Source organism: Ursus maritimus, unplaced genomic scaffold (assembly GCF_017311325.1).
Source record: "Ursus maritimus isolate PB19 unplaced genomic scaffold, ASM1731132v1 scaffold_29, whole genome shotgun sequence".
In the NCBI taxonomy this organism is placed as follows: domain Eukaryota; kingdom Metazoa; phylum Chordata; class Mammalia; order Carnivora; family Ursidae; genus Ursus; species Ursus maritimus.
In genome coordinates this window covers 17,435,575-17,459,940 of record NW_024425452.1, presented here as the reverse complement: position 1 = coordinate 17,459,940, position 24,366 = coordinate 17,435,575, and the positions used below count along the sequence as shown (strand labels likewise).

At 37.1% G+C, this 24,366-nt stretch overlaps 1 protein-coding gene across 1 annotated transcript in view; it reads left to right on the top strand.

Moving 5' to 3' along the window:
* LGSN (lengsin, lens protein with glutamine synthetase domain) overlaps positions 1 to 24,366 on the top strand; it is a 35,039-nt gene that overhangs the window by 728 nt on the left and 9,945 nt on the right. Inside the window, exons 2-4 of the mRNA XM_008684894.2 lie at positions 4,999 to 5,122; positions 18,535 to 18,664; positions 19,364 to 19,561. Of these exons, the coding sequence (XP_008683116.2) occupies positions 5,027 to 5,122; positions 18,535 to 18,664; positions 19,364 to 19,561 (424 nt within the window). The 5' untranslated portion in view covers positions 4,999 to 5,026. The remainder of the gene's footprint in view (positions 1 to 4,998; positions 5,123 to 18,534; positions 18,665 to 19,363; positions 19,562 to 24,366) is intronic.

The following is a 24,366-nucleotide window of genomic DNA, read 5'->3' as shown; positions in this document are numbered from 1 at the left end:
TACAACTTATCCTTAACTCTGTCTACTATCTAGGAGGCAGTGTGGTGGGAATGTTGTGTTCAGTTTGTGAATTGTTCTTAAATGAGCACCCCTAGAATGATTCTCAACAAATCTGAAATAATATACATTATTTTCTAAAGTAGCAACCTGGTCAGAGAACACTCAAGTGTTTGGTATATAAATTGTATGAAGGGCTTTGACTTTACCTAAAAAGTAATCATAATCATGAATATAAATTGTCACTTCTGGGTGACGATGTCTGACAATAGATGTTTCCAGTCCTTTATCTAATAGAAAGAAAGCACTCGTGATAACTTCAGTAGCTGCAGTGAATGACTGGAGCACAGAGGTTATCACTTGAGACTAAGTCATCATAAAAATTTGATTTAGAATGGCATGAGAGACTATTTATTTTTTGGCAATATATACTTAATTCTCATAACAGGAGTGTGGCATTTTTTCCTTAGATAATAAATTCAGTGTTCCTCATACCTCATTCATTCAACAAAAGTATATTGATCTCTTATTATGAAATAGGCAGTGTTCCAGGTGCTCGGGTTACAAAATGGAATCCAAACCCTCTAGGAATTCACAGCTTAGGTGGGAGATAAAAAGACAGATAAAATACTCCATGATATGGTAAATACTATATAAAGTTACGTGACAAGATAAAGTGACTAACTGTACATAAAGAAATTACATAAGGCCTCTTAACCAAAAAAAAAAAAAAAAAGAAAGAAAGAAAGAAAAGAAAGAAAAATCAAGTAAACACAATTGAAAGAACTGCTTTTTGAAAAGAAAATATGAGCAATTCATCCCCCCCCACACATCAATTTTCATTTTATTAAAGATATATATGCCCATGGTTTAAAGAGTCAAACAGTTCCTCATTCTACTTCTGTTTCCCTTCCCAAGACATCTAGTCTCAATTTCTTTAGCTGGATCTTTTTGTTTTAACTCAGTATCTCTAAAAATGGTACTTATATCACTATTTACTCATCTTTAAGTTTTTGGCATTAACTATGGACTTCTCACATTGGATAAATGAGGATTTAGCTCTTTTTCCTTGTTCCTCCCCAAATACACATGCACACTTTCAATTCCTAGAGTTGTCCTAATAAAGCATGGTAATATTACTAGGATCAATCATTAGTATTTACTTTATCATGATTATGTAAAGCTATCCACAGTTGAGCCATGTGGTATTATTACATGATTATTTTTCCTGGCCCATATCATTTTTTCTTTTCTGTGAGGTTAATAATTGTCTTTTTTTCCCTAGTTGCTTATGTATAAGGATCCTATGTATACATTAGAAATTCGGTTTCAATTATTCCCCAAACATTCAGACACAAAAGATATTTTATTAATTTATTCTTTTTGAAAATTATTTCTTGAGCCTTTGCTGTGAAAATATCCGACAGTACTTTACTCTTGATATTCAGCTGTCGTTCTGAGATTTTACCTTCTCAATTTCCTGGGGATTCCCTTTATTCTCCCCCATGCTGGATCTGCTATTACTTGGATCTCTGTTTTTCTTCTGTATTGGTTTCCTATTTTGGAAAAACATATCCATCATTAGGTTTCCACGAAAGGGTATATAGAGTGGTATGTGAAACATGTCTTTATTTTGTTCATTTGATCGATAGTTTTGACTCAGTATAGCATTATGGGTTAGGTATTTTCCCACAGAATTTTGAAATCTTTTCTCCCTTGTTTTCTAGCTTCCAGTGCTGCTATTAAGAAGTCTGGGTTCTTTTGAATTCTTCATACATTGTATGTGTTAGAGTTCAGAAATTTTATGATAATGAGTCTTGATGTGTATGAGTTTTAATCCATTTAGCTAATTATTCAGTGTAGACTTTCATTCTGGGAACAAATGCCCTTCACTTCTGGGTAATGACTATTTTTGAAGATACCTTCCCCTCTATTTTTCTCTATTTTCTTTTTCTGAAACTCTTATTATTCATATGTCAAACCTCCTAGGTTGGTCATCTTTTTCTTTTTTAGTCCCTTTGATCTTATTCTTTCATTTCTTTGCTTTTTTTTTTTCTTATTTCTGAAAAGTTCTACAATGCACACCGCATTGTTTCTTGACTTTTCTCACTGATTATTTAGGATTAGCTTTCTGTGGTTTGTTAAAAGTTTGCTACAATTTGTCCATGTGCTTTCTACCACCCAAATCTCTTTTCTTTGTCCCCATTTCTATTTCCTTTTTCGCTTATGCCCTTTAAATAGATTTTCTTTTTCTTTTCTTTTTTTGAACAAGCAAAAGTAAATGCATGTATTATATCTGACATCTCTCTCCAAAAGGCCTCGTCCACTTTTTAAAGAAAAGTTTATAAAGATAAAGGAGATCTTTTATCTTAAACAATCAAGTAAAAAAATTGGTTGGTTAATCAGGAAGGTCAGCTGAAATAAAGTACCCTAAAAAGGAGTACTTATTTAAAGATATTCTTTTAACTTAAATCATGTAATTATACACTTATCAGCCAATCTATTGATTTTGGATCAATACCTTGTTTGAGCATACATTCATTGATTTGAGTCTCATTGTCTCTCTTGCATGAACTGTTATCATAGTGTATCATATAAGACTAATATGAGATTATTTATTTATTTATTTAGTGATAAAGATCTTAAGACAAACCAAAAGAAAATTCTATACTTTAATAAATTGTCTGAAAAATTTTTTAAGATTTATTTATTTATTTATTCGACAGAGAGAGACAGCCAGTGAGAGAGGGAACACAAGCAGGGGGAGTGGGAGAGGAAGAAGCAGGCTCATAGAGGAAGAGCCTGATGTGGGGCTCGATCCCATAACGCCGGGATCACGCCCTGAGCCGAAGGCAGACACTTAATTGCTGTGCCACCCAGGCACCCCAATTATCTGAATTTTTTACAGGTGTATTACCTTAACAGAATTTAGCAGCGATTTTTATTAGACATCTACTGCTATTTACTGAATCTCTCGTGAATGGGATTTGTACCCTTGTAAAAGAGACCCCAGAAAGCTCTATGTGAGGGCACAGTGAGAAGACTGCTATTTATGAACCAGGAAGTGGGCCCTCACTGGACATTGAATCAGCTGGTGTCTTGATCTTGGACTTTCTGGCCTCTAGAATTGTAAGAAATACATTTTTATTATTTATAAACTACCTGGTCAATGGTATTTTTGTTAAAACACAGCAAACTAAGACTTATATCTTAGTTTTGAAGCAATGTTAAATATCTTCCTTTGAGTTAGTTTACATAATATTTAATTAAACTGCATATTTATAATAACTAGTGCAATTTGGATAAGTAGTTTTGAAAATAACTACAATTAATTTTTAGTAAATATAGAATTAGACTGCTGGGAGAAGTCGTGGAGGGGACTTGGTAAAGTAGCTAACCTTGAGGTTTAGAGTGAGGAGAGTCTAAAGACAATTTGATTGGGAGGTTGGAGATGATGGGGTACAAGTCTAGTGAGTACAACAGAATTGGAAGGGTGCTCAATGAATAAGTTGTCCCTGGAAATGAGAATATCTGAGTTGAGATCTCTCTGACTTATGGTGTGCAGCTCGTGCCACTATTGTGCGGATAAAACTGCTCTGCTTGTGACATGAAAACTCTTATAAATGAATAATAAAGGAGTTCTAACAACTTAGTAAGACTTAACCATTTATCTGACTTATTTTTCAGAAATGTACCGACTCCCTGTTTTATGATACAAGATTTTCATTTTATCTTGCTTATTAGAATTAGAATTAATTCTGAATTTGGAAGGCCAGAGAAAGAGGGTGTGGTTGTGGATATAAACAGTATGTAGGTTGTATTTTATATAAATAATATTGATTATCTGAAAACTTCAGCTATAATTTTTTTTTACTTTGTCTTGATTTATTAAAGTTGATAAAGAAAATCAACATTGGGATTTGAGTGAAATTATGAAAATCAACTGAAAGTAATTAGGTAAACAGGTCCAATTTGATTTTTTAAGTTTTAAGAGAGAAATGAAAAGCTTTTTAGATACTAAGTTTTGTAATGAAAAATAGAGAACAAAATTTGTCAGCAGTATAGCAAGTGTTATAAACAGTGTGTTTGAATTCTATATTATGGTTTGACTGGAAGTAGATGCAGAGGGTAAACTGAGAAGATACTGAAATTTAGGAGGTAGACAAGAGACACAAAGATGGAGACAGGTGGAAAGATGAGCAAAGAAACAAAAGGAAGAGTAGAGTTGATTACAACAAACATAAAAATAATAAGTATGCGATTGTGAAAATAGAACGAGAGAGGCCTGGCTGATGGGTGGGAGTGCTGACCTGGGCTTCCTCAGGCCAAAGTCCAGGATAGAAGTGATCGTATATGGGGACTGTACACTTATACATGGAAAATACTTAGAGAGGATTTGATTTGATTTAGAACAACCTTCTACCCTCAGCCACCAACTTGGAGTGACAACTGAAGAAGGCAGAAGCATAATTTCAAACTCTCTTTGAGAAAGCATTTCCTGTTCCCTCCGACTGAGTTGGGGTTGTTTCTGGGAACACATGGGGCAACCTGTAGATCGTTCTATGTTCCTTGTGGCCACTGGGAAGGGCTGGGGTTTGTCGGAGACTGACATTTGTAGAATTAGAAAGGCTAAAGAGAGATGGTTGTGGTTATATAATGAAGGACCAGAATTAATTTAGAGGCTAGAAGGGACCCTAGAAAAGAAAGGAAAAGAAAAATGGGAGTTACAAATGAGTGGGTCTTTGCCATTGGTACAAATCTGGGTCACTTACAGCTGTATTTTTCCATTTTTGTTTTGTCTGTGGACTGTGATTGCATAGTTGTCCAATAAATGTGTCATCATCCAAAGCTAACAATAGATTTCATTCTAGAATGCAATTGTTATATAACAAAATTCAGTATGTTGGAGAAAAAGTCAATCAACACAGTTTTAAGCATTGTAATGTCCTTTGTGTGTAGGGATTCAGGCATAAATGAGCATTTGTCATCTGACTTTTCTAGTGCGATTCCAGCATAATTTGCCTTGGGCATGACACATCCGAGTCTGGTGTTTATCCTGTATTACCTGCCAGACCCCTCTGGAAAGAGCCTCCAGGGAATTCATCAGCTGCAGTGTTTGTTTCAGGTATACATATAAATACGTGTTGAATGCATTTGTTGGGGATATTGTGGTTTCCAGAGTCGACTTAAATAAAAAAGTGTGAGATGAATGATGAAGGGGACCTTCTGCAGGAGGTATGAAGTTAATAGTTAAAATGTTATTTACCAAAATACTGACAGCAAAGCTTTTTATTACTCTAAGTCAACTGTTTGAGTGCCAGGATGAATAAGGGCAGCAGGATTATACTTGTTTTATGTCTGCTTTGGAGAAGTTTGTCAAGAAACTCTCTCCTCTACTATGCATTGAGTTTATAAATATAATAAAAGCAAAATTTAGAATTTGCATTAGAAAAGCTCACTTAGTTTGAAAGATCATTGAAAATAACTCATTAGGCACTGGGTTTCAGAAGCATAAGGAGCTATAAAATTCTTTTATGCCTATTTTGGTTGTTATTAAGAGCACGATCTTTGTTTTTCTCAAAGCTTTTGTCTAAGTGTAATAAAAATGGTTTGAGGTTAAGTGGATAAAGGTGAGAACCCATTTTCAAATTATAATTGAAATGCATGGCATTTTAAATAGTGATAGCCTCTCGTCTGCTCTTGAATATATTAAAATACTCAGTTGTCAACATGTAGCATTTTTTCCTCGTTTTTAATGTGTATGTACCCAACTTCTACTCTTGTATTTCTGACAGGCCATTCTGCAAGACTGAAATGTAGACTGGGAGGCACGCTGTGGTTGAGTCTGGGAGGATGTGGGTTTTCTTTAGATGAAGTTAAGAAAATAAAATACAAGAAGCAAAACCACTATGTGCAAAGCATAGTTGTAGACCAACGCCCTGTGTTTGAAATAGTGGCAGAGAGAGAACAGACCCGATCCCCACTCCTCCATCTAGTGGAGAAGACATCTAAAAGAATGGGGTCACTGCTACGCATAATGAGTATTGGCAGTGCGCTTTGGGATGGAGACAGCAAATGTACTTTCCACAAGGAAACTGGGTAACAGTATGTGAAGAAGGGACTCGCTGGGGAGTAGCTGTGGCTTGTCAAGCAGTGTCTTGTCATTGGACATGTTTGTTTAATAGAAAGAATTTATCTGAAAGTAAATTTGTAGCTGCAAATGATGGCTTAGAGAACGTAATTAGTATGCACATTATTACCGTTTTGAGATAGTGGTGTCTAACTATTCAACTCCTTCTTGGTCTAAGTTTTACTACTCGTGAGCTTATGGCAAAACTGTGTTTGCCATCCCCACCTCCTGCAGTGTTAGCCAAGGATTCCAGGTGACCCAGCTTTTGTGAAAATCCTGAAGAGTCACAGTCTCCCAAGACTAGTCTAGGCCAATGTTGACTGGAGAGGAGAAAAACTAGCAGTATGGTTTCAAACTACGCAATTTTCCCAGCGAGAGACAAACCCTGTCTCTTGGGGAAAAATTCCTTGATAACTGGGATAGAACATTATATTTAATAGATCTAATAAAAGTGAGCCTTGGTGTCCACTTGACCCAACTCTCCATTGGATAGCCCCTGCGTTGCCCTGTGTAGGGTTGTATTCTCAGGAAGAGAAAGAATATGGGAAGCGGGAAGGAGAGGGCGTGTGACATTCCATTTCGAGTTAACTAATATCTGGAAAAGGACAATGATTTTGTTCCATGCCAGATGCTCTGGTAACGTGAGCAGCAGGAGCAGAAGGCTAGCTGCAAAAAAACACAGCAGCTGAACAAGGGCTCGGCGAATCAAAAGGGCAGATTGTATGTGTGAAGAGAATCTCCCAGGATGATTTCTTCCCCAACCTGAATGAATTCCTCAGTAGACTCTTCAGTGAGAATGAACAGTTACTAATCTTAGATTTGGTATTTCCCTAAAGAATATTTTACTGAGATTCTCTGTTGAAAACAATGTCAGAGAGTCATGTATTCAGCCAGATTCTTAGCAGTAGTGCACAGAAAATAGATCAAAAACACGTTCTTATTCCCCAAAGTAGACCCTGTGGGTGTATGAAGTTGCAAATTAGGGAAATGGCAGCGCATCATAATAATTAAAATCTATGTATCAAAAGCCTTGTGTGTGGTACTGAGCTGGGTGATACGCCAAGCGAGTTGGGGAAGAGCTGTTCTCTGCCCTGTAGGTGATGCTTATGCCTCAATATCTGTGAGGCAGACACAAAGGAAAACACCTGCTCTGGTAGACAGCGGGGTGATGCTTCCATATTGTAGAAAGAATGGATCCCATCTGGGTGAGACCAGAGGGTTCATCCTGCTTGGTAGCCCGTATCATCTGTGTGTGTGTGTGTATGTGTGTGTGTGTGCGTGTGTGTGTGTGTGTGTGTGTGTGTGTGTTGGGGCGTTAAGTGCAACTCTGTGGGAGGCTATGACTGACTTTCTAGAAGGGGGACTCAAGGCTAGAGATTTCCCTACCCCAACTTACCCTAATTGTCCCTGCTTTATGCTTGTCTGCGGAACTCTATAATGACTTCCTAATTCTATTTTTATATTTTAAATGTGTTTGGTCTCTTAAAATTCAATTTTATTTTTAGATTCAAGGGTTTTAGTTCATTAGATATTTGTTTTTATTTACCTCGAATCTATCTCCTTTTAAGTGTCTCTCTCAATGTTAAAAATTAGGTCTGTGTTTCACACACAGAGTGGTTAAGAGTATACTCCTCGAAACCGGAAGGCCTGTGTTTTAATCTTGGCTCTACTTCTTACGAGCTGGGTGAGATGGGACAAATTATAGGGTTTCTCTGAGCTTCATTTGGACATTAATAGTACTGACTGGAAAAGATTTTGTGGAGAGATTAAATGAGTTAATACGTGTTCAGTGCTTAGAATAGCACTTAGAACATAGTGAATAATAGGAGTTCTTCATCATATATACTTTATTATGTTGTAGATGACCAGTAATCTCTCCCCTAGTTTTCATTTTTACAGCCTTGAAGAGTTTTGCACTTTTACTTTTACAGAGTAGAATTTTATTTGCCTTTCTGTGTGATAATAACAATTCCATGTGGTATACATTTATATAAACAAACACATATTGATCCACTTCTAGCCCATTAATGTTTTCTTAGCAACAGTGACTGGAACTATATTTAGTATTCTAGCCATAAGCACCTCATATTTTTTTAAAAGATGGAACACCTTCTGCTGTCACATTTAAAATATTCTTTTTGATGAGGCCCAATATTTTTATCTGCAGCAGCCTATTAGCTGATATCTTCGCTGACAGGTCTATAATGTTCCTGGATCTTATGTCACGCCGTATTATAGAACTCATTGCCATAAATATATATTGTATATCTATGTATATTTAAATTTTTCTACCAATCTTCTCTCACCTTTGAAGCATATTTGTTGCTTTTCTGCCCATCACAAAGCCTTCAGAATTACTTTGATCCTATTTACACAGATATTTTTGAGACAAAAATCTTCCTTTCTCTGGAAAATATGGAGATTTCTTTTTCAGTAGAAAAGAAAGCCAGTGCCAGCACCAAGTTCAGGTAACTGGCCAAATTCTTGATCCTTTGTTATTTTAACTTCGTTTGTTATTTAGCTTCATATTGTGAAAATAACATGGTGTTAGACGTTTATAAAGTCATCTTTTCCCTCTCTGAAACTATTGGCTATGCACATTTTTCTCATACAGAACGCTCTGTTGCAGATTTCGCGTTGCTTTACCCCCAGAGGCGAGATTTGCTCTAGGCTTGTTGCTGCTGTTGCGCATTTTGCCGTCTCGTTGGGAATGGAAGTGAGATCCAGAGCTCTTCGCATCATCTACATTGTGACATTTCTTTCACATAGAAGCTCTTTATAATGATGGTTTCTCTATAATTCTTGGGTGGAGGTGGGTATACAGGTGGAACAGGGTTCCATCTAATCTACTCGCTTGGATCTAGGTTATTTTAGTGCAAAAGTGGTGAGCATCTGTGGTGGAAGAAATGGAAACTCTCTGGGTTGTTCCTGGCATTTGACTATCTAACCCTTCCCTCCCTTCCACAAACGTGCTTGGGAGGAGAAACTGGCCACATATTCAAATAGCCCATCCCATTTATAGCCACGGTATTACGTAAAATTCTGATCCTCTGTGACTTCCAAGAAATGTATCTGTGTTTACGTTCTGTGCTTAGGTTTACCTTAGAAGATAGGGTTGCTACTGAACTCTATGTTAAATTGTGAAGTTAAAAAAAAAAAATACTTGAATTTCCTGCTGCCTTTTATATAAAACTGCTCAATATTTAGTTTTTAAGCAACATTTTTAATTTTCAATGTTTTGTTGCCTATAAAGTTTGTAAGTAGGATGACAAAATGAAAGAGGAGTTTTCAACTACACATTTGGATTCTGCTACTTTCCAGGTGTGAAGTCAGAGGAACTACTGCAACTTTCAGAGTCTCAGCTGCTTCCTCAGGAAGATGGTTCGAGTAGTACTTTCCTCATTCGTATAATATACCTATACCACTTTTTATCATGTATTATATTTATGTTCCATGGAACAACAAGTAGCTCATCTTTATTTCTCACAGAGCATCTGGACTCTTTGAGATATTCACTAAATACTTGTTGAGTAAATGAATGGATTTCATACAGAGGGTGGCCCTAGTAGGTCGCCTGTCAACAGGGGTATGAATGTACTGTATCTATTCTCTTCAGTTTCTCTTTTTGATATATTTCAAAATGTTTCTAGTCCCAATCAATATTGACACATTAAATCATTACTAGGAACAATTATTAAAGAACTTATATTAGAAAATGAGCCATTATAAGAGTTATTTGGAGTAGTAGAAACAACTCTTTCTGAAATATTTGCTTGTCAAAAATCTAAAGGTTAGAGGGAAACAGAGGACTCATTGTTTTTTGTTTTTTAAAATAATTTTTATTTTATTATATTAGTCACCACACAGTACATCCCCAGAGGACTCATTGTTTTTTAAGTTTTCCATTTTACTTTAGGAGCTTCTGACCTTTGAATTTTTACAATGAAAAATTTTTGTAATAAAGAACAAATTATAACCAAAATCTCTGGAGATTCCATGTATTCAGATGGAATCTCCTAAAATGCAATACAGTTTAAGGATTAAAATTCTCTACAGATATACAGATGAAGGTCTAGTACTGGGGATAAGTAGGTCTGCGGGTAATGTCTCCCGAAGAGCGTCTCATTTTCGTTAAGTTGGGAAATAATGGTCATTTGGGTCCTTGTCCTTAGTGATCTCAGGGACTCTAATTTAGTGTAAGACTAAAGTGACTTTGCAGAAATAGATTGGTTGAAGGAGTGAATCACTTACTAGACCATAAAGAAGTTCTAAGTTTTCAAATAAGTTCCCAAATGATGCTTATTTATGTAGTTGGTGAACTAGAGAACTAAAAAGGAGAATACTTTGGACTGGTCTTTAGTAAGACAGGGAACAGGTCAGTATGAAGAAAACATATTTAATTATCAAGACAATAGAAGGCAAATATTTTGTAGTTTTGGTTCTTTTTATTTTTTATTTTTTTTTATTTTTTATTTTTTTATAGTTTTTTTTTTATTTTTTATTTTTTTATAATGATTTTTTATTATATTATGTTAGTCACCATACAGTACATCCCCAGTTTTCGATGTAAGGCTTAATGATTCATTAGTTGTGTATAACACCCAGTGCACCCCTCCCCTCTGTAGCCCTCAGTTTGTTTCTCATAGTCCATAGTCTCTCATGTTTCATTCCCCCTTCTGATTACCCCCCTTTCTTTATCCCTTTCTTCCCCTACTGATCATTCTAGTTCTTATGTTCCATAGATGAGAGAAATCATATGATAGTTGTCTTTCTCTGCTTGACTTATTTCACTTAGCATTGGTTCTTTTTAATTTTATTTTATATTATTTCTTAGTATTTAGAAAATTCTTTTGAAATATCACGTTTTAGTGATGCTATCAGGAAGCATAGGAGATAAGATTTTGTTTATGCCTTTTTTTAAAAAAGATTTTATTTATTTATTCGACAGAGATAGAGACAGCCAGGGAGAGAGGGAACATAAGCAAGGGGAGTGGGAGAGGAAGAAGCAGGCTCCCAGCGGAGGAGCCTGATGTGGGGCTCGATCCCAGACCTCTGGGATCATGCCCGGAGCCGAAGGCAGATGCTTAATGACTGAGCCACCCAAGTGCCCCAGATTTTGTTTATGTCTTAAAGGGAGTATTCATAACCTTGAAGATAAGGTGTGGCTTTGAGGATAAATACAGTGAAAAAGTCTTTTATTTTATTTTATTTTATTTTATTTTATTTTATTTTATTTTGTTAGTCACCATACAGTACATCGTTAGTTTTTGATGTAGTGTTCCATGATTCATTGTTTGTGTATAACACCCAGTGCTCCGTGCAATACGTGCCCTCCTTACTACCCAGTGAAAAAATCTTGAAAGAAAGGTGGAATTAATAGGGTAAAGGGACAGTGTCATTGTGGAGCAGCTTGTCACCAGCAGAGTTTTTTTTTTTTCTCTTAGTTCTTCTTAAGAAAACTGAGGAAGTCCATGTAATATTTTATTTGGGAAAAGTATTTTGATTACATCAGGCTACTGAGTTATCATCAGGTCCTATTGGACATTCAAAGATATTTCCTTTTGAATCACTTACGAAGGAGGGACCGGAGTCAAAATTTCCTTCTGGCCTTATATTTCAACATGGTACCCATTGGTTGCCATTCATTTATTAGAAAATATTTACTCAGTTCCTACTTTATTCTAGTCAATATATTCAGCTCAATGATACAGCTAAAATGCTACCTTCTAGGGATCTCCAGTCCCTTGACTAGGTTCCCCTTGTCAGTCTTTTCTGATTTTGTTTCCTATTCCATCTATCTTGGATTCCATATGTCATTATTTTAGCCTTTCTTGCAAATATCCTCAACTTATTTTTGTCAATGTCTTCCTAAGTCTGTATCCTCACAAAACCTCAATCCTGTGTTTCTCACTTTTCTGAAAGAGCTTTGCTGGAGGAAAAATAGTTTACCCGTGCAGATCGATGCCACTATAACTTAAAAATCTCCAGTCTCTGTAGGGCAATGAACATTTTTGTTCCTTGAGTGGGTTTTTTCACATTCTCTGCTATGACGATGGCAAACCATTTCCATTCTCTTTAAATCTTTAGTCTCTCATATTTATACTGTCTGAGCACCTCCCACCTAGCAGAGAAAACTGGAAGCTCCATTAATGGCTACCTTTCTTATCCAGAACAGATAAGAAAGATCAAAGGTTTAAAATTAGTTTCACTTTCAGATTCTGCTACTTACTGGATAAACTTAATTGTCCTGAGGCTCAGTTCTGTCATCTGAAAAGCACTTATTAAATGTTGACAATTCCCTCCATCGTCTCCTCCTCCTAACTTTCCTTTCCTCCTTAATTTTTCTCTTCTCTCCTCCTTCTAACATTCTATCTTTTCTTCCTCGTATGGAGGAGGATATATGAAAGTTAATCCCTTCATTTCAGCTCTAGTTTCCTTCTTTTCTGCCCTTTCAGGAACCTCACTTTATCCTTTTCCTTCTCTCTTCAACTTCTTTATTAATTCTTTTCACTAAGCATTGAAATATGTGTTAAGTCTGTTCTTCCTAAAAGCAACATAAACTTTTCTTAGACAGACCCCTGTGCACTTCTCCAGTGGTCATTGTGTCTGTCTCCTTCTCTTCTTCCTTTCGAGTTGTATTTCCTGACTGTCTCCATTTGATCGTAGAGTACATTACTGGCACGCTTATCATATGTAGACCCTGGACTAAGCACCTCTCATTCCTCTTCCACTCACTGCAGTCTGGCTGCTGCTCACATTCTGCCCCTGAACCTGCCGTTACCAATGCCTCTAGTGACCTGGGTCACAAATACAATGGACTAGTCTTAATAGCAGCTTTGTTTATAGTTTCGGTAGTAGGCCTATTCGTGCTCCCTTCTTTTAATACAGCTTTTATCTCTTGCTATCAATGACATGCCTACAACTTCATATATTTTGTATTACAGTCCCAGAGCAAATTGGCAGAAGTAGAACTAGTAGTTAGCAGGTATGGATATTTTTAGATTAGTCCATGTACGTTTGCGATGTGTTCTTTCTAGTATCTCTTCTGTAAATATTTTGAATACATTTTCCTCCCTTTTTCTTTGAAGAGCACACTTTAAGGAAACTGAAAGCACGTTCATATTCTTTTACGTTTGATAATCATTGATCCTTTTCCCCCATTATTTCTAACAAAGGTTAAAACTTGATGAGATTTTTTGGCTTTCTTTCTTTCTCTTTCTTTCTTTCTTTCTTTCTTTCTTTCTTTCTTTCTTTCTCTCTCTCTCTCTCTCTCTTTCTTTCTTTCTTTCTTTCTTGCACCCCTACCATTAATAAAATCAGAGTGTTTGGTAAATGCATTAATGATTATACCTCAGACTATAGCCAGTATACAGGGGTCAAAACAAAGGTTTTTAAAGTATTGATATTAAAAAGGTAGCTGTTAGAGAAGATTAAAAGCAAATGAATAAAATCAGTGATATTTAGAATCTAAATAACACCAGTCAGTACATTGAAGGGAAAGTTATTAGGTCAAATTAGGGTCTAAATTTAATGGTTGGCAGGATCCCTTTAGGTGAAGCCTCTTTTAGTGAATTTGATCAAGCCACTGAGTTGGAATGCAAAATGACAAACTTATATTAAACCATAAAACAACTTTCAAAAGAAACAAAGTGATGAGAAAAACATGAATAATGAAAATTCTTGTGATATGAAACATTCTTTAAGGCCAGTCCCATGTATGAGACAAAGGAGTCATCTAATGGAATGATAGCAGAAACATTTCTGAAGCAGGAAAAGCTTCTCTGTTAGAAATGTCAAATCAAGTCAGGATCAACTTGTTGTGGTAGAATTTTGAGATTGTCTAAATTAAGCATGAATTAGATTTGCATATTTATGTCATGTGATCAAAATGAGATTGCATATCTGTGCTTATGCTTGTGGTTCTTCCAAACTGGTTTACTTCACCTCTATCTTCAGCTTAAGGGTCCGTTCTTCTTTCTAACCTTGGCCTAGTTTCCCTGGCTGTCTAAAGCCTTTATAAGATACTCTGCCTTTTTAATAATAGCAGTAGTACGGAGTCTAAGCATGAGTGTGTCTCCGGTCACAGTACCCTCTCTGAGAACCCTCAGACTCCTGCATATACCCGAACCTCTCTGATAAGTTCTCCTAGTTTATTGTTCAGAATCTAGAGCTGTTCAGATAAGGGATTAGTGCCTGACTCAGGAAGAGGCATCGTACTGAGTCAGGCGCCCAGGTGATAACCTAGAATGAGGTATCTTCCCAACAGAGAGCCCCAGTAATGCATGGTGCCCAGGTAATAATAATCAAGATTAACATCTGTTTAGTACTTACCATACATCAGGCACTGCTTGTCCAACATGATGGTGCAACCAGGAGATTTGTAATTTGGAACTGTTTTATTGAATGTGTGAAAAGTTCCGAACTAGTTGGTAAGCAGGTGCTGACAAGAGTCCCTTAAAACTCCTTCCAACCCTCTTAACTTCTGTAGCTATCCTACTAATCCTTTTGGGCATTTGGACCATTCCATGATCCATCAACTAAACAGTTAACATCTGGCACTGCGGGGCCTCTCTAGAACCCTGCCCTAGCTTCCCAACACCCCAGCAATGATGCAGGAGCATTCTGATGGCATCCATTAAGGATGCATTAAGTACTTGGACTCGGGAGCCAATTGCCTGGGTTCAAATCTTAGCTTCACCCATGATGAGAAATGTGATTTTGAGCTAGTTAATTAGTCTTTCTTTGATTCAGTTGTCCTCATATCTAAAATGAGGATGGTACTATATCTATCTCAAGGGGTTGTTTTTGAGACTAAATGAATTAATACATGCAAAGCATTTAGAAGATAGGTGACATATAGTAGATACAATAAAAGTGCTTTTTATTTTTATCAGTTCTCATAAGAGTTAAACGTTTTGAGCATCATCTCTCAGTACCACCCTAGATACCAGTGCTAGGGAAAAGATTCGTGGCCACTGCTGCTGTCATTGTGTCCGGGGCCCTGGAGAACTGCTGCCTATTTTGAGCTGCATTCCAGTCTTTTTGACACCTGGCTATGTGGAAGTTGAGAAACTGTCTTTTCTTCTTTATTCCCTACCTTATATTTTAAATTAATTGTCAACATTAAAAAATCATAGAGTTTCACATAAAAATCCAGGCTTCCGGCATTCATTGGAAATTTGGAAAACTGGCAACACTGGGGCCAGGTTTTGTCGTGGCAGTGATTGGCAGGAGCCAAGGGGGGGGGGTTCTTCCTGGAAAGGGGTCTCAGCTCTGGTGGTTACTCTCCAGACCACTGCATCTTTTTGTTATCTGTCTGGTATTTGAGTTTGCTACCCCTGAACTAGGGTGACCTGTGTCCCTTTCTTTACAAGATGGAAGGCTTCAACTTCTATAACCACAGTTTATTGCCTGTACTAAATTATAAGACTGTTTACGGAAGATGCCATGTTTTATTTACTTTATCTCTGAGTTTGCCTTACCGTAGTAGGTTGCCTATAGACCTCACTGTCTGGACTGATAAGCTTCAGCTGGTAGTGACTTAAGATTGTTTTAAGCTTTATACAGAGAAGAGTTAGAAAAAAAAAAACATACAAATGAAAAAGAATATATAATTCCTGAAGTTGAGTCAACAAGTTTTTACGAGTCATACAGACAATATTACATAATGGAAGTGGAATTTCCTCCAGTTCAACATTCTGGCTATAGTGATTTGGGAAGCTCCTCAAATAATTCCCATTCTTCCTTGGCAGTCATATGACCTTGAACAGATCATTAAACCCCTGCGGACTATATCTGCTTTGGCAAAATGTAGGTAATAATAAATGTTCCCTTGATGTTGTTGCATTAAATGAAATATAAAATATTGTCTGGTTATGAAAATACTTGTAAAATGTGAATATACTTGCTGGGTTTATGTATATTTATAGCAGTGTTTATAGAAGAAAATAACAAGGCTCCAGAAGAACTTGCTTCTTAGTGGAAAAGTCAGAATTAGAATCCAAACTTCATGAATCTTGGCTAGTAGGGCTTTTTTACTGAAACATTATCATATTGTAACCAAATATAAATGAAAGATTTAGGGGAATAAAAACATTCTGTTGGGAGCAGGATAAGCCAGGGATCCAATAAACTAGGTTCAGCTGTTAGAGATGTGTCTATACTTCGATCATCCTTGTATATAAAAAAATTCAAAGGACTGAACCAAATGTATTCTTCATTTGAAAAAAAATTTTTTTGAGCAACTCTTATGGAGTTGGAGGCATATATTATGACTTAGTTCTTGGGCTTTATTGATGAAAATCTCAGGTTAGTAACTAGGTGAATTGTCTTTGTTTTTTCTTAAACTTTCCCTTTTGATCTGGTTTATATGAAAGCAGGTGAATGTTATTAAAATGAACTTTCTCTAAACTCAAGTCTCTGGCATTTAGGAAGTAGAAGGGCATTTTGGAAATCGGAAGACCTGTTTGTAAACTGCATCTCTCATTCACTCTTGTGGCCTTGGGCAAGTTGTTCAGGGTCTCACTTTTCTCATTTGTAAAATGGAGATTCTTTTACCTTGAGGGTTATGCTGAGAAATGTGCCTGACAAAGTGCTCAGTTTTAGAACATTTGTTATTCAATTGCAGGTTAGAATTTAAAGCTGAAAGAAATCTTAAAATCTATCTCATTTGATTCCTTTAATCTGTATATGAGGGGATCCCCAATGAGTAAAACGAACACAAATGTTAGTCTGTTCAATTTCCTTTCATATTTATATACCTGACCAAGTATTTCATTTCTAAACAAGATTTCTTCTTCTTTTTTTTTTTTAAGATTTATTTATTTATTTTAGAGAGAGAGAGAGAGACAGAGTGCACCCGTGCATGCTGGAGCGGGGAGGGGCTGAGGGAGAGAATCTTCAAGCCGACTCCCCGCTGAGCCCAACGCTGGGCTTGGTCTCAGGACTCATAAGACACAAGCAGAAACCAAGAGTCAGAATCTTAGCTGACTGCTCCACCCAGGCACCCCTAAACAAAACTTGTTAATAAAACTAGAGTCATGTATTTATAAAAACACTTATCAAAAATGCAATTACATAATGTGTATTTCTGGTGATGTATTTTTAGAAATGGTGAATTTGTACAATAATGCCAGTATATCACTGTCAGAATTCTATCAGAATTGTATTGGAAAAATATTTAAATAGAATAATAAACTGCTAGAAAAAAATAAACTACTGTATCTCACAATAAGTATCATGTCATCCAAATATAAAATTATCTGGAGTAAAAGAGACCACGATTTTCTAAGATGTGAAATTTTAAAATGACAAAAAAGATTTTATCCTATGAAATGTATCTTTTTTAACATAGTAACAATAATAACAATGTGTCATAATTACATATACATACAAGTTAAATTATTTTTTCTTCTTTTAGCTTTTGGAGGCCGAATTGGTATTGACAAATGGGTACAGCTGTTCCCCAGCAACCACTCTGGACACATATTTATAAGTCACTCCAAGATATGGAGCCTTTCAGAATCTGCTCTTCAAAAAGACAATAGCTCAAAATATTTTAGACTAGTTTTGACAATGAGGTTTTGTAAAAACACAAAAATACCAATGTCAGCTGTTTTTATTCTCATTTATTTTCAGTGTTAGCTTTTGTGTCCTGAGATGGGGGTGATTCTGCCCACTTTTGGGGCAGAGATGGCTGAGCTCTTCACCCCTCGCCCTTGCTTCACAGCCCAGCTCCTTGCTGGGAATAGTTCTTGACAGGTCTATCAAGAAATTCTGTGAAGGAGTAGAACGAGCTAGTAAAAGTTAGGTTATTTTGTTTTAAAGTGTTTTTTAGATTTTCCCAAGCTATAAAACTGTTGGAGTATAACACTTGTTTTACACATACAAAATAGTATTTTATGAAAGCAACTGCTTTTTTGAAGTAAAGTAAATATTGATGCAATAAGCATGAGGGTAAGAAAAAAGAGAATAGAATCAAATTCTTCAGGTACTTGTGCTTCTGGTCAAAAGGTTAGAGATCCTAAAAAAGATGGAAATCATAAAAAGAGGACTTTGAAGCTGAAATGGGTTTGGTAAAATATTTTTAGGAATGGATAATATAAAATATCCCAGAGTAAAAAATAAAGATAGAAATCTTCACTGGTTGGACAAGATCCTAATTTATTTAATGACAAATCTATACCACGTACAAAAGGAATGCAAAATATCCGGACTGTAAGCAGAATATTGGGCTTCTTAATTTTGAATTATTCAAGAGCATGTGGAAGTGACAAAATTTACTTCATTATTAAAGTCTCTTGTATTCACTTTAACACTTAGTTATCCAATTGTCATACGTTCTTGACATCCCAATTTAGCTGCGCGCATGGTCTGTTATTTGGTTTTTTGTCTATGAATTGCTACAGGATACGAGAGATGAGGGTAATGAGACTGAAGCCACCAGGATGAGTAAATTAAGAAGAACAAGAAAGAAAGTCACAAAACAACCTGTTTTCTCAACTGAAGTAGGAGAAATGGATATATCCAACTCAAAAGGTATCTTAGCTACTATGATCCCTGAGGAATATGACGTCAGTGACAATCTCTATTTGGTTCTCCTTTTCATAAAAAAATTTCTTTTCATCTAAGGGAGAGGCAAAAACAAAGAAATAAAATGTATTTCTACACAGGGAACATAAAAGATAACAAATGTAAGGATATAACGTAAATATATAAAATTAACCAATCAAAATACTCAGAATTGAAAGGGAGCAGAACTAGGATGATAGGGAGGGAGAAAAAGAGAGAACACAGCAGAAAGAACATATATGTAAGAAGGGAAGCATATGTTTACCCTGAGACCAAGTGTAAAGATAATCACTAAGGATTTGGGAGACCACAGTAAAGATGTGGAACAAGTTTTTGTATCCCATGCTGGCATTCCAAGTAGACTCAAGAGATGAAACAGTGCTGAAACTAGGAATTAATCAAACAACAGGAGACTCAATCCAGGAACAGTGGTGTTCCAAGGCAGGGACAGTAGGAATGGTCAGTGCGTGGTAACAGTAAAAAGTAATCAGAGTTTTTGTCAGTTTTATTATTGACAACCAGGACAGACCATTCTCATTGCCCTTCATTTGGCATGTCATTTCCTGGGAATAAATTATTTTCTTAAAGATTCCTCTCCGTATCATGTTAAAGGACAGTTGAAAACAAAGGCGGTGTGTTTTAACATTTTTTCTGTATTTATTAAAGAGAGGATCAGAAACCACACGGTGTGCCACAAGTTGGGGGATTTGAGCAAACCAGCTGTGGGACCTGGCTCTGCAGACTCTCATCTTCCACAAAATGACAAGGACTCCGAGGATCAGACGACAGTGATAAAACCATCACCTCTCAAAACATCAGCCCGTGCTCCTTGTCGTGAATTTAACACAAACTCCAACCATACCGGTAAGGGCTCAGAAACAAACTGACATATGATTCTAGCCACTACTCCCAAATTTGTATTTGAATTAAAGATAAAGTGGCATTGATCGAGGAATTCTGGTTTGGGAGTCAGAAGAATTTATACACCTATCATTTATAGGTGAAAGAAACTTTATAGTTTTCTTTAACCACAAGGCTGCTCATCTAGAAAATGGAGGGTTTGCGATGGACGAACTTTCTAGTCTTTTCTAAAAGTGACATTTTTTTAATTCTAAGTTTCTGGCTTATCAATAGTGATATAACTATTTTGGCTTATCAGTGTATTGGTTAAAAATCTCTGGGATCCTAAGTTAAGTGGAAACTAGTTAAAATGAGGTATTTATTCCATAAAGGAATCCATGATGAAAGGGTTGAACAAACAAGGTTTGGAAAGGCAGAAATAGAGCAGAATGTGGCATTAGAAGGACAGCATCCTCCAGGCTACCCTCACTACTGACACCAATTGCAAGTTAGGGAATCCCCCAAGATAATTTGCTATAAGGACTCACAGAACTCACTGAAAACTCTCATACTCAAAGTTATGGTTTATTACAGTGAAAGAATACGGATGAAAATCAGCCAAGGGAAGAGACCCTGTGGGGAGAGTATAGGAAAGTTCTAAGGGTGGAACTTCCGTTTGTCTTCTCCCAGTGGAGTCATGGACAGCACCACTCTTTTGCCAACAATATGTGACAATATGATGGAGTATTGATAACCAGGGAAGCTCACCTGAGTCTTGGTGTCCAGAGTTTTGGCGGGGGGCTCCACAGTGGGGCTTCATGTGGCTGACCTCAGTCTCCTACTTCTCTGGGAGTCAAACTGAAACCATATGACTCAAAGCTCCCATGATAAATGACATTATTAGATTTTTTAGTGTGGCCCAGAAGCCCCAGGTAAAGAAAGACACTTTTGTCAGGCAGGACATTCCAGATTATCTTCCAGAAGCTAAGGTTAAGGAGGTCTCCTTTGGCAAGGTTAAATACTTTATGACACACAGGGCCTAAGGAGGAACCAGAGCCTGGGAAGTGAACACTGTCAGGATTCCATAAGTATTTGTTTTCTGTTGCCAGCATAATGAATTACCACAAACTTAGTAACTTAAAAGAACACAGTTCATTACTTGTAGTTCTATATGCCAGAAGTCTGGGTTGTCTCAGCTGGTTTCTCTGATTCAGATTTTGCAAGGTTGAAGTCAAGGTGCTGGCCAGCTGGATTCTTATCCAGAGACTCTAGGGAGTGCATTCAGATTGTTGGGAGAATCCAGTTCCTTGAGGTTGTAGGATTGAGGTATCTATTTCCTTGCTGACTGTCTACTAGGGTGGCCCATAGCTCCTGGAAGCCTCTCTCTGGTCTTGTGTCTCAGGACCAAGACAATCCCTCAAATACTTACATTTGGAACCTCTCAAAATTCTCCTTCTTCCTCACCTTTTTTCTGCCTACAGCTGGAGAAAGTTCGCTGCTTTTAAGAACTCTGGATGATCCAAGACAATATCCCTATTTTAAGGTTTATAGCCTTGCTTGAATTTGCAAAGTCCCTTTGAGCACACAGTTAAACATAGTCTACGGGTTTCAGGGTTTAGAATGTGAACATCTTTGCGGGGCAGTTCTGCCTGCCCCGGCATCTCTCATCACTGCATTTCTCTGTGCATTGGTTTCGTGAATTTCTCCATGAAATGAAGATGAACACTGGCAGCCTAGCATCAGGCACTATCAATCCAAATGCCCCAGGGGCCAGGTGAATAATGCAAATGAGTGAGATGGGCTGGTGTAAGGAAACAGTCAATGGGGCTGGCTTGTGAGAAGCTAGCGCACAGGTTGACAAACTGTGGCCCACACGCCAAGTTCAGCCTGCTGGCCATTTTTGGTAAATGAAGCTTATGTATTGTCTCTGACTGCTTTTGTGTTACAACGGCACAGTTGAGAAGTTGCAACAGATACCGTACGGCTTACAAAGCGGTAAATATTTACTATCTGGCCCTTTATAGATATAGAAAACATTTGCCAACCCATGGATTAGAGGATCCATGCCCCATTTCAGGCCAGCGCAGAGCTTTAGCCAGTGGTTGCTATGGAGAAATAACTACCCAGTGTTGCCAAACTTAGTTTCTTTAAGAGAAGCTTGAACTCAGATATGTAGGTGTAGACTATTTTAAAAGTTTCCAAACACTGGGACAACTCGTAAGAAAACATCTGCGGACCACATTGGCTCTTCCACAGTTTGTGACTCTGGTTTTATATAGTCTTATCCATAAAAAGGAGATGAAATCGACCATTTCTTAGTCTTAAATCAAAAGAATCTGAACAACGAACTCGTGTCACGAGCTCTCTGCACCCACCGACTGTGACTAGGATTATGGGTATCATAATTAACTTCCCCTGGCTCATTCAGAAGCTCCCTCCTTTGGCCCCAGGCTAGATTAAGTTTTTTATAGGCCCAAAGGACCAAAAAGTTGATAGCTTCAAACACACCACCAATATAGAATTTAAAGATAAATATGAAAATCTACTCCCCAATAAGTGTTAGAAATTTTAACATGGTGTTTTCTTCTCCGTGATATCACTCTGACTTTTAAAAAATATATTCTTTTTTCAAAGAAAAGCACCCCCTCCCCACTTTTTTATTGTTTTTGTTTTTGTTCCTGCTTTTACTTGGTTATTCTGCCACCTGGGCTCACATGATATGGCTTGGAGACTGGGGTCACATTCGCTCTAAGAGGGTGTCTCTCAGAGTAGCTGCGTGGCCCAAGGAGGGCAGGCTCTGGGAAGGGAGTATGGCGGATCATCCCAAGCATTCCATAAGTTAATGTGTTGCAGAGTATACTCTTGAATGCACGTTTCCCTTCTTGAGTTGGTATTTCTGAAAGTTCAAATGCCTATTCAATTTGCCTTTTATAAGTGACCATGGCTTGTTCTCTCTAACTGAAATATGTCCTCATTGTCACTGAACACAGACAACATTTCTCCAAGGCCTTCTAGTTGCTACAGAGCTTTGAGGTTTTATTTTAATTTTTTTTTGTTAGTGTTTTCTTATTTTTTTCCCCCTAAACACTCACAGCAGGAAGTGTATCTTCCTCTGTAAGAGCAGATTGATTTACTTTATTAGTCCTCTGAGGGGATGGGAAAGGAGGACCCCTCCCAGGAACCACACTGTAAGAAAAACAAATGAGTCCCTGAACTAGCAATTATCTGCCTGCTATTCATCATGTGCGTCTGGGAAGGTCTGACCAAAAGGTTTAATTGTAACTAACAAGTCTGATTTATTTGAAGAAAAGAAATTCAGACAATGATTCAGTAAGATTAGTTGATTCCTTGAAAATGAAATTAGATTGGCTAGAGTTCTCATATTTGGTGAAGGAATTAAACTTTCAAATGAATAAAATGAGGCTTAAGATACTTACTAAAATATGAGATGCCAATTTCTACTTGCAAATTAGACAAGGTCAAATCACCCAGGGTGTATTAGTTAATTTATTTACTCACACCCCCCCCCCCTTATTAAAGGAGTAGTCATTGAGCATCTATGATATGCCTGTACGGCTGCAGGGACTGGGGATATAGCAGCAGGTAAAGCTGAGCCCCTAGTCTCCTGGAACTGACATGCGAGTGGGGAAGGACGGAGAGTAAGCACATGATTCTACAATACGGTGGGTGGTGATGAGGACTCTGAAGAAAATGGAAATGGGATGACATATTATTATGGGCTGAATTGTGTCTCCGCCAAATTCATAGGTGGTTGGAGTCCTATCCCCTCATCCCTCACAAGGTGGCTGTATTTGGAGAAAGGGTTTTAAAAGAAGTAATTAATGTTAAATGAGGTCTATAGGGTGGGACCCAATCCACTATGACTGGGGGTGTCGTACGAAGAAAAGATTAGAACACACACAAACAGAGGGAAGATCACGTTACAAGCCAAAGAGAGAGGCTCTCAGAAGAGACCACCACTGTTGACACTTTGACCTTAGACTTCTACCCTCTGGAACTGTAAGAAGATAAATCTCTGTTTGAGCCACCTGGTCTGTGGTATTTGTTATGGCAGCCCTGGCAAACTAATACACGTCCTCACTGTCCAGCCGTAGTGCAACTTGGACAATCTTCAAGTGAATCAGGGGTTAGACTTGTCTGAGTTGTGATCAGATAGAATTAATACTCCAGGTGATTATCTTTATTTACTTTCAGCACTTTTATCCATGATAAAGTATACTGCCTTTGTATTCAATGGCGTATGTATTGTCTATAGTTCTCCCAGTCAATAACATAAAGCCCTATGAGGGAAGGGCTTTTTCTGGCTTCTTCCTAGATATATGTCCAATATAAATAGTATATGGTAACTAAACAACCTATCTTGAGTGGATGCATATTTTTCTTACTTTAAAAAATGTCTATTTATTGTAGAAACATTAGAAGATACAGATAAAGCAAAGAACTAATAAGATTGTCTGTGATCATATTACTAGTGAGCCAATAAAATGAGCTTGCTCCTTTTGTAGGAGATGCCTACAGATTTTTTTTATGTTGTTAAAATATTTACAGCTTGTATGTAATTCCTTATTATTTTTAGAATGCTGCTTGTCTGAAATTTTCCATATTTTAAAATGCCTATAAATTTTATTTTCTGTAAGGAGAATTGTTCAACTTGGGCAGAACACCCGATACTTCAGGATAGGTTGGGAAAACAGCAACTGCTAATTTAGCATGAAACATTGTAATTGCTACAGCTTAATTGTTTGTGTTAAATGGAAGGTAGTTATAAAGCCTCAGGAGTCTCAGAGTAGCCAAATGTATCAGTGACA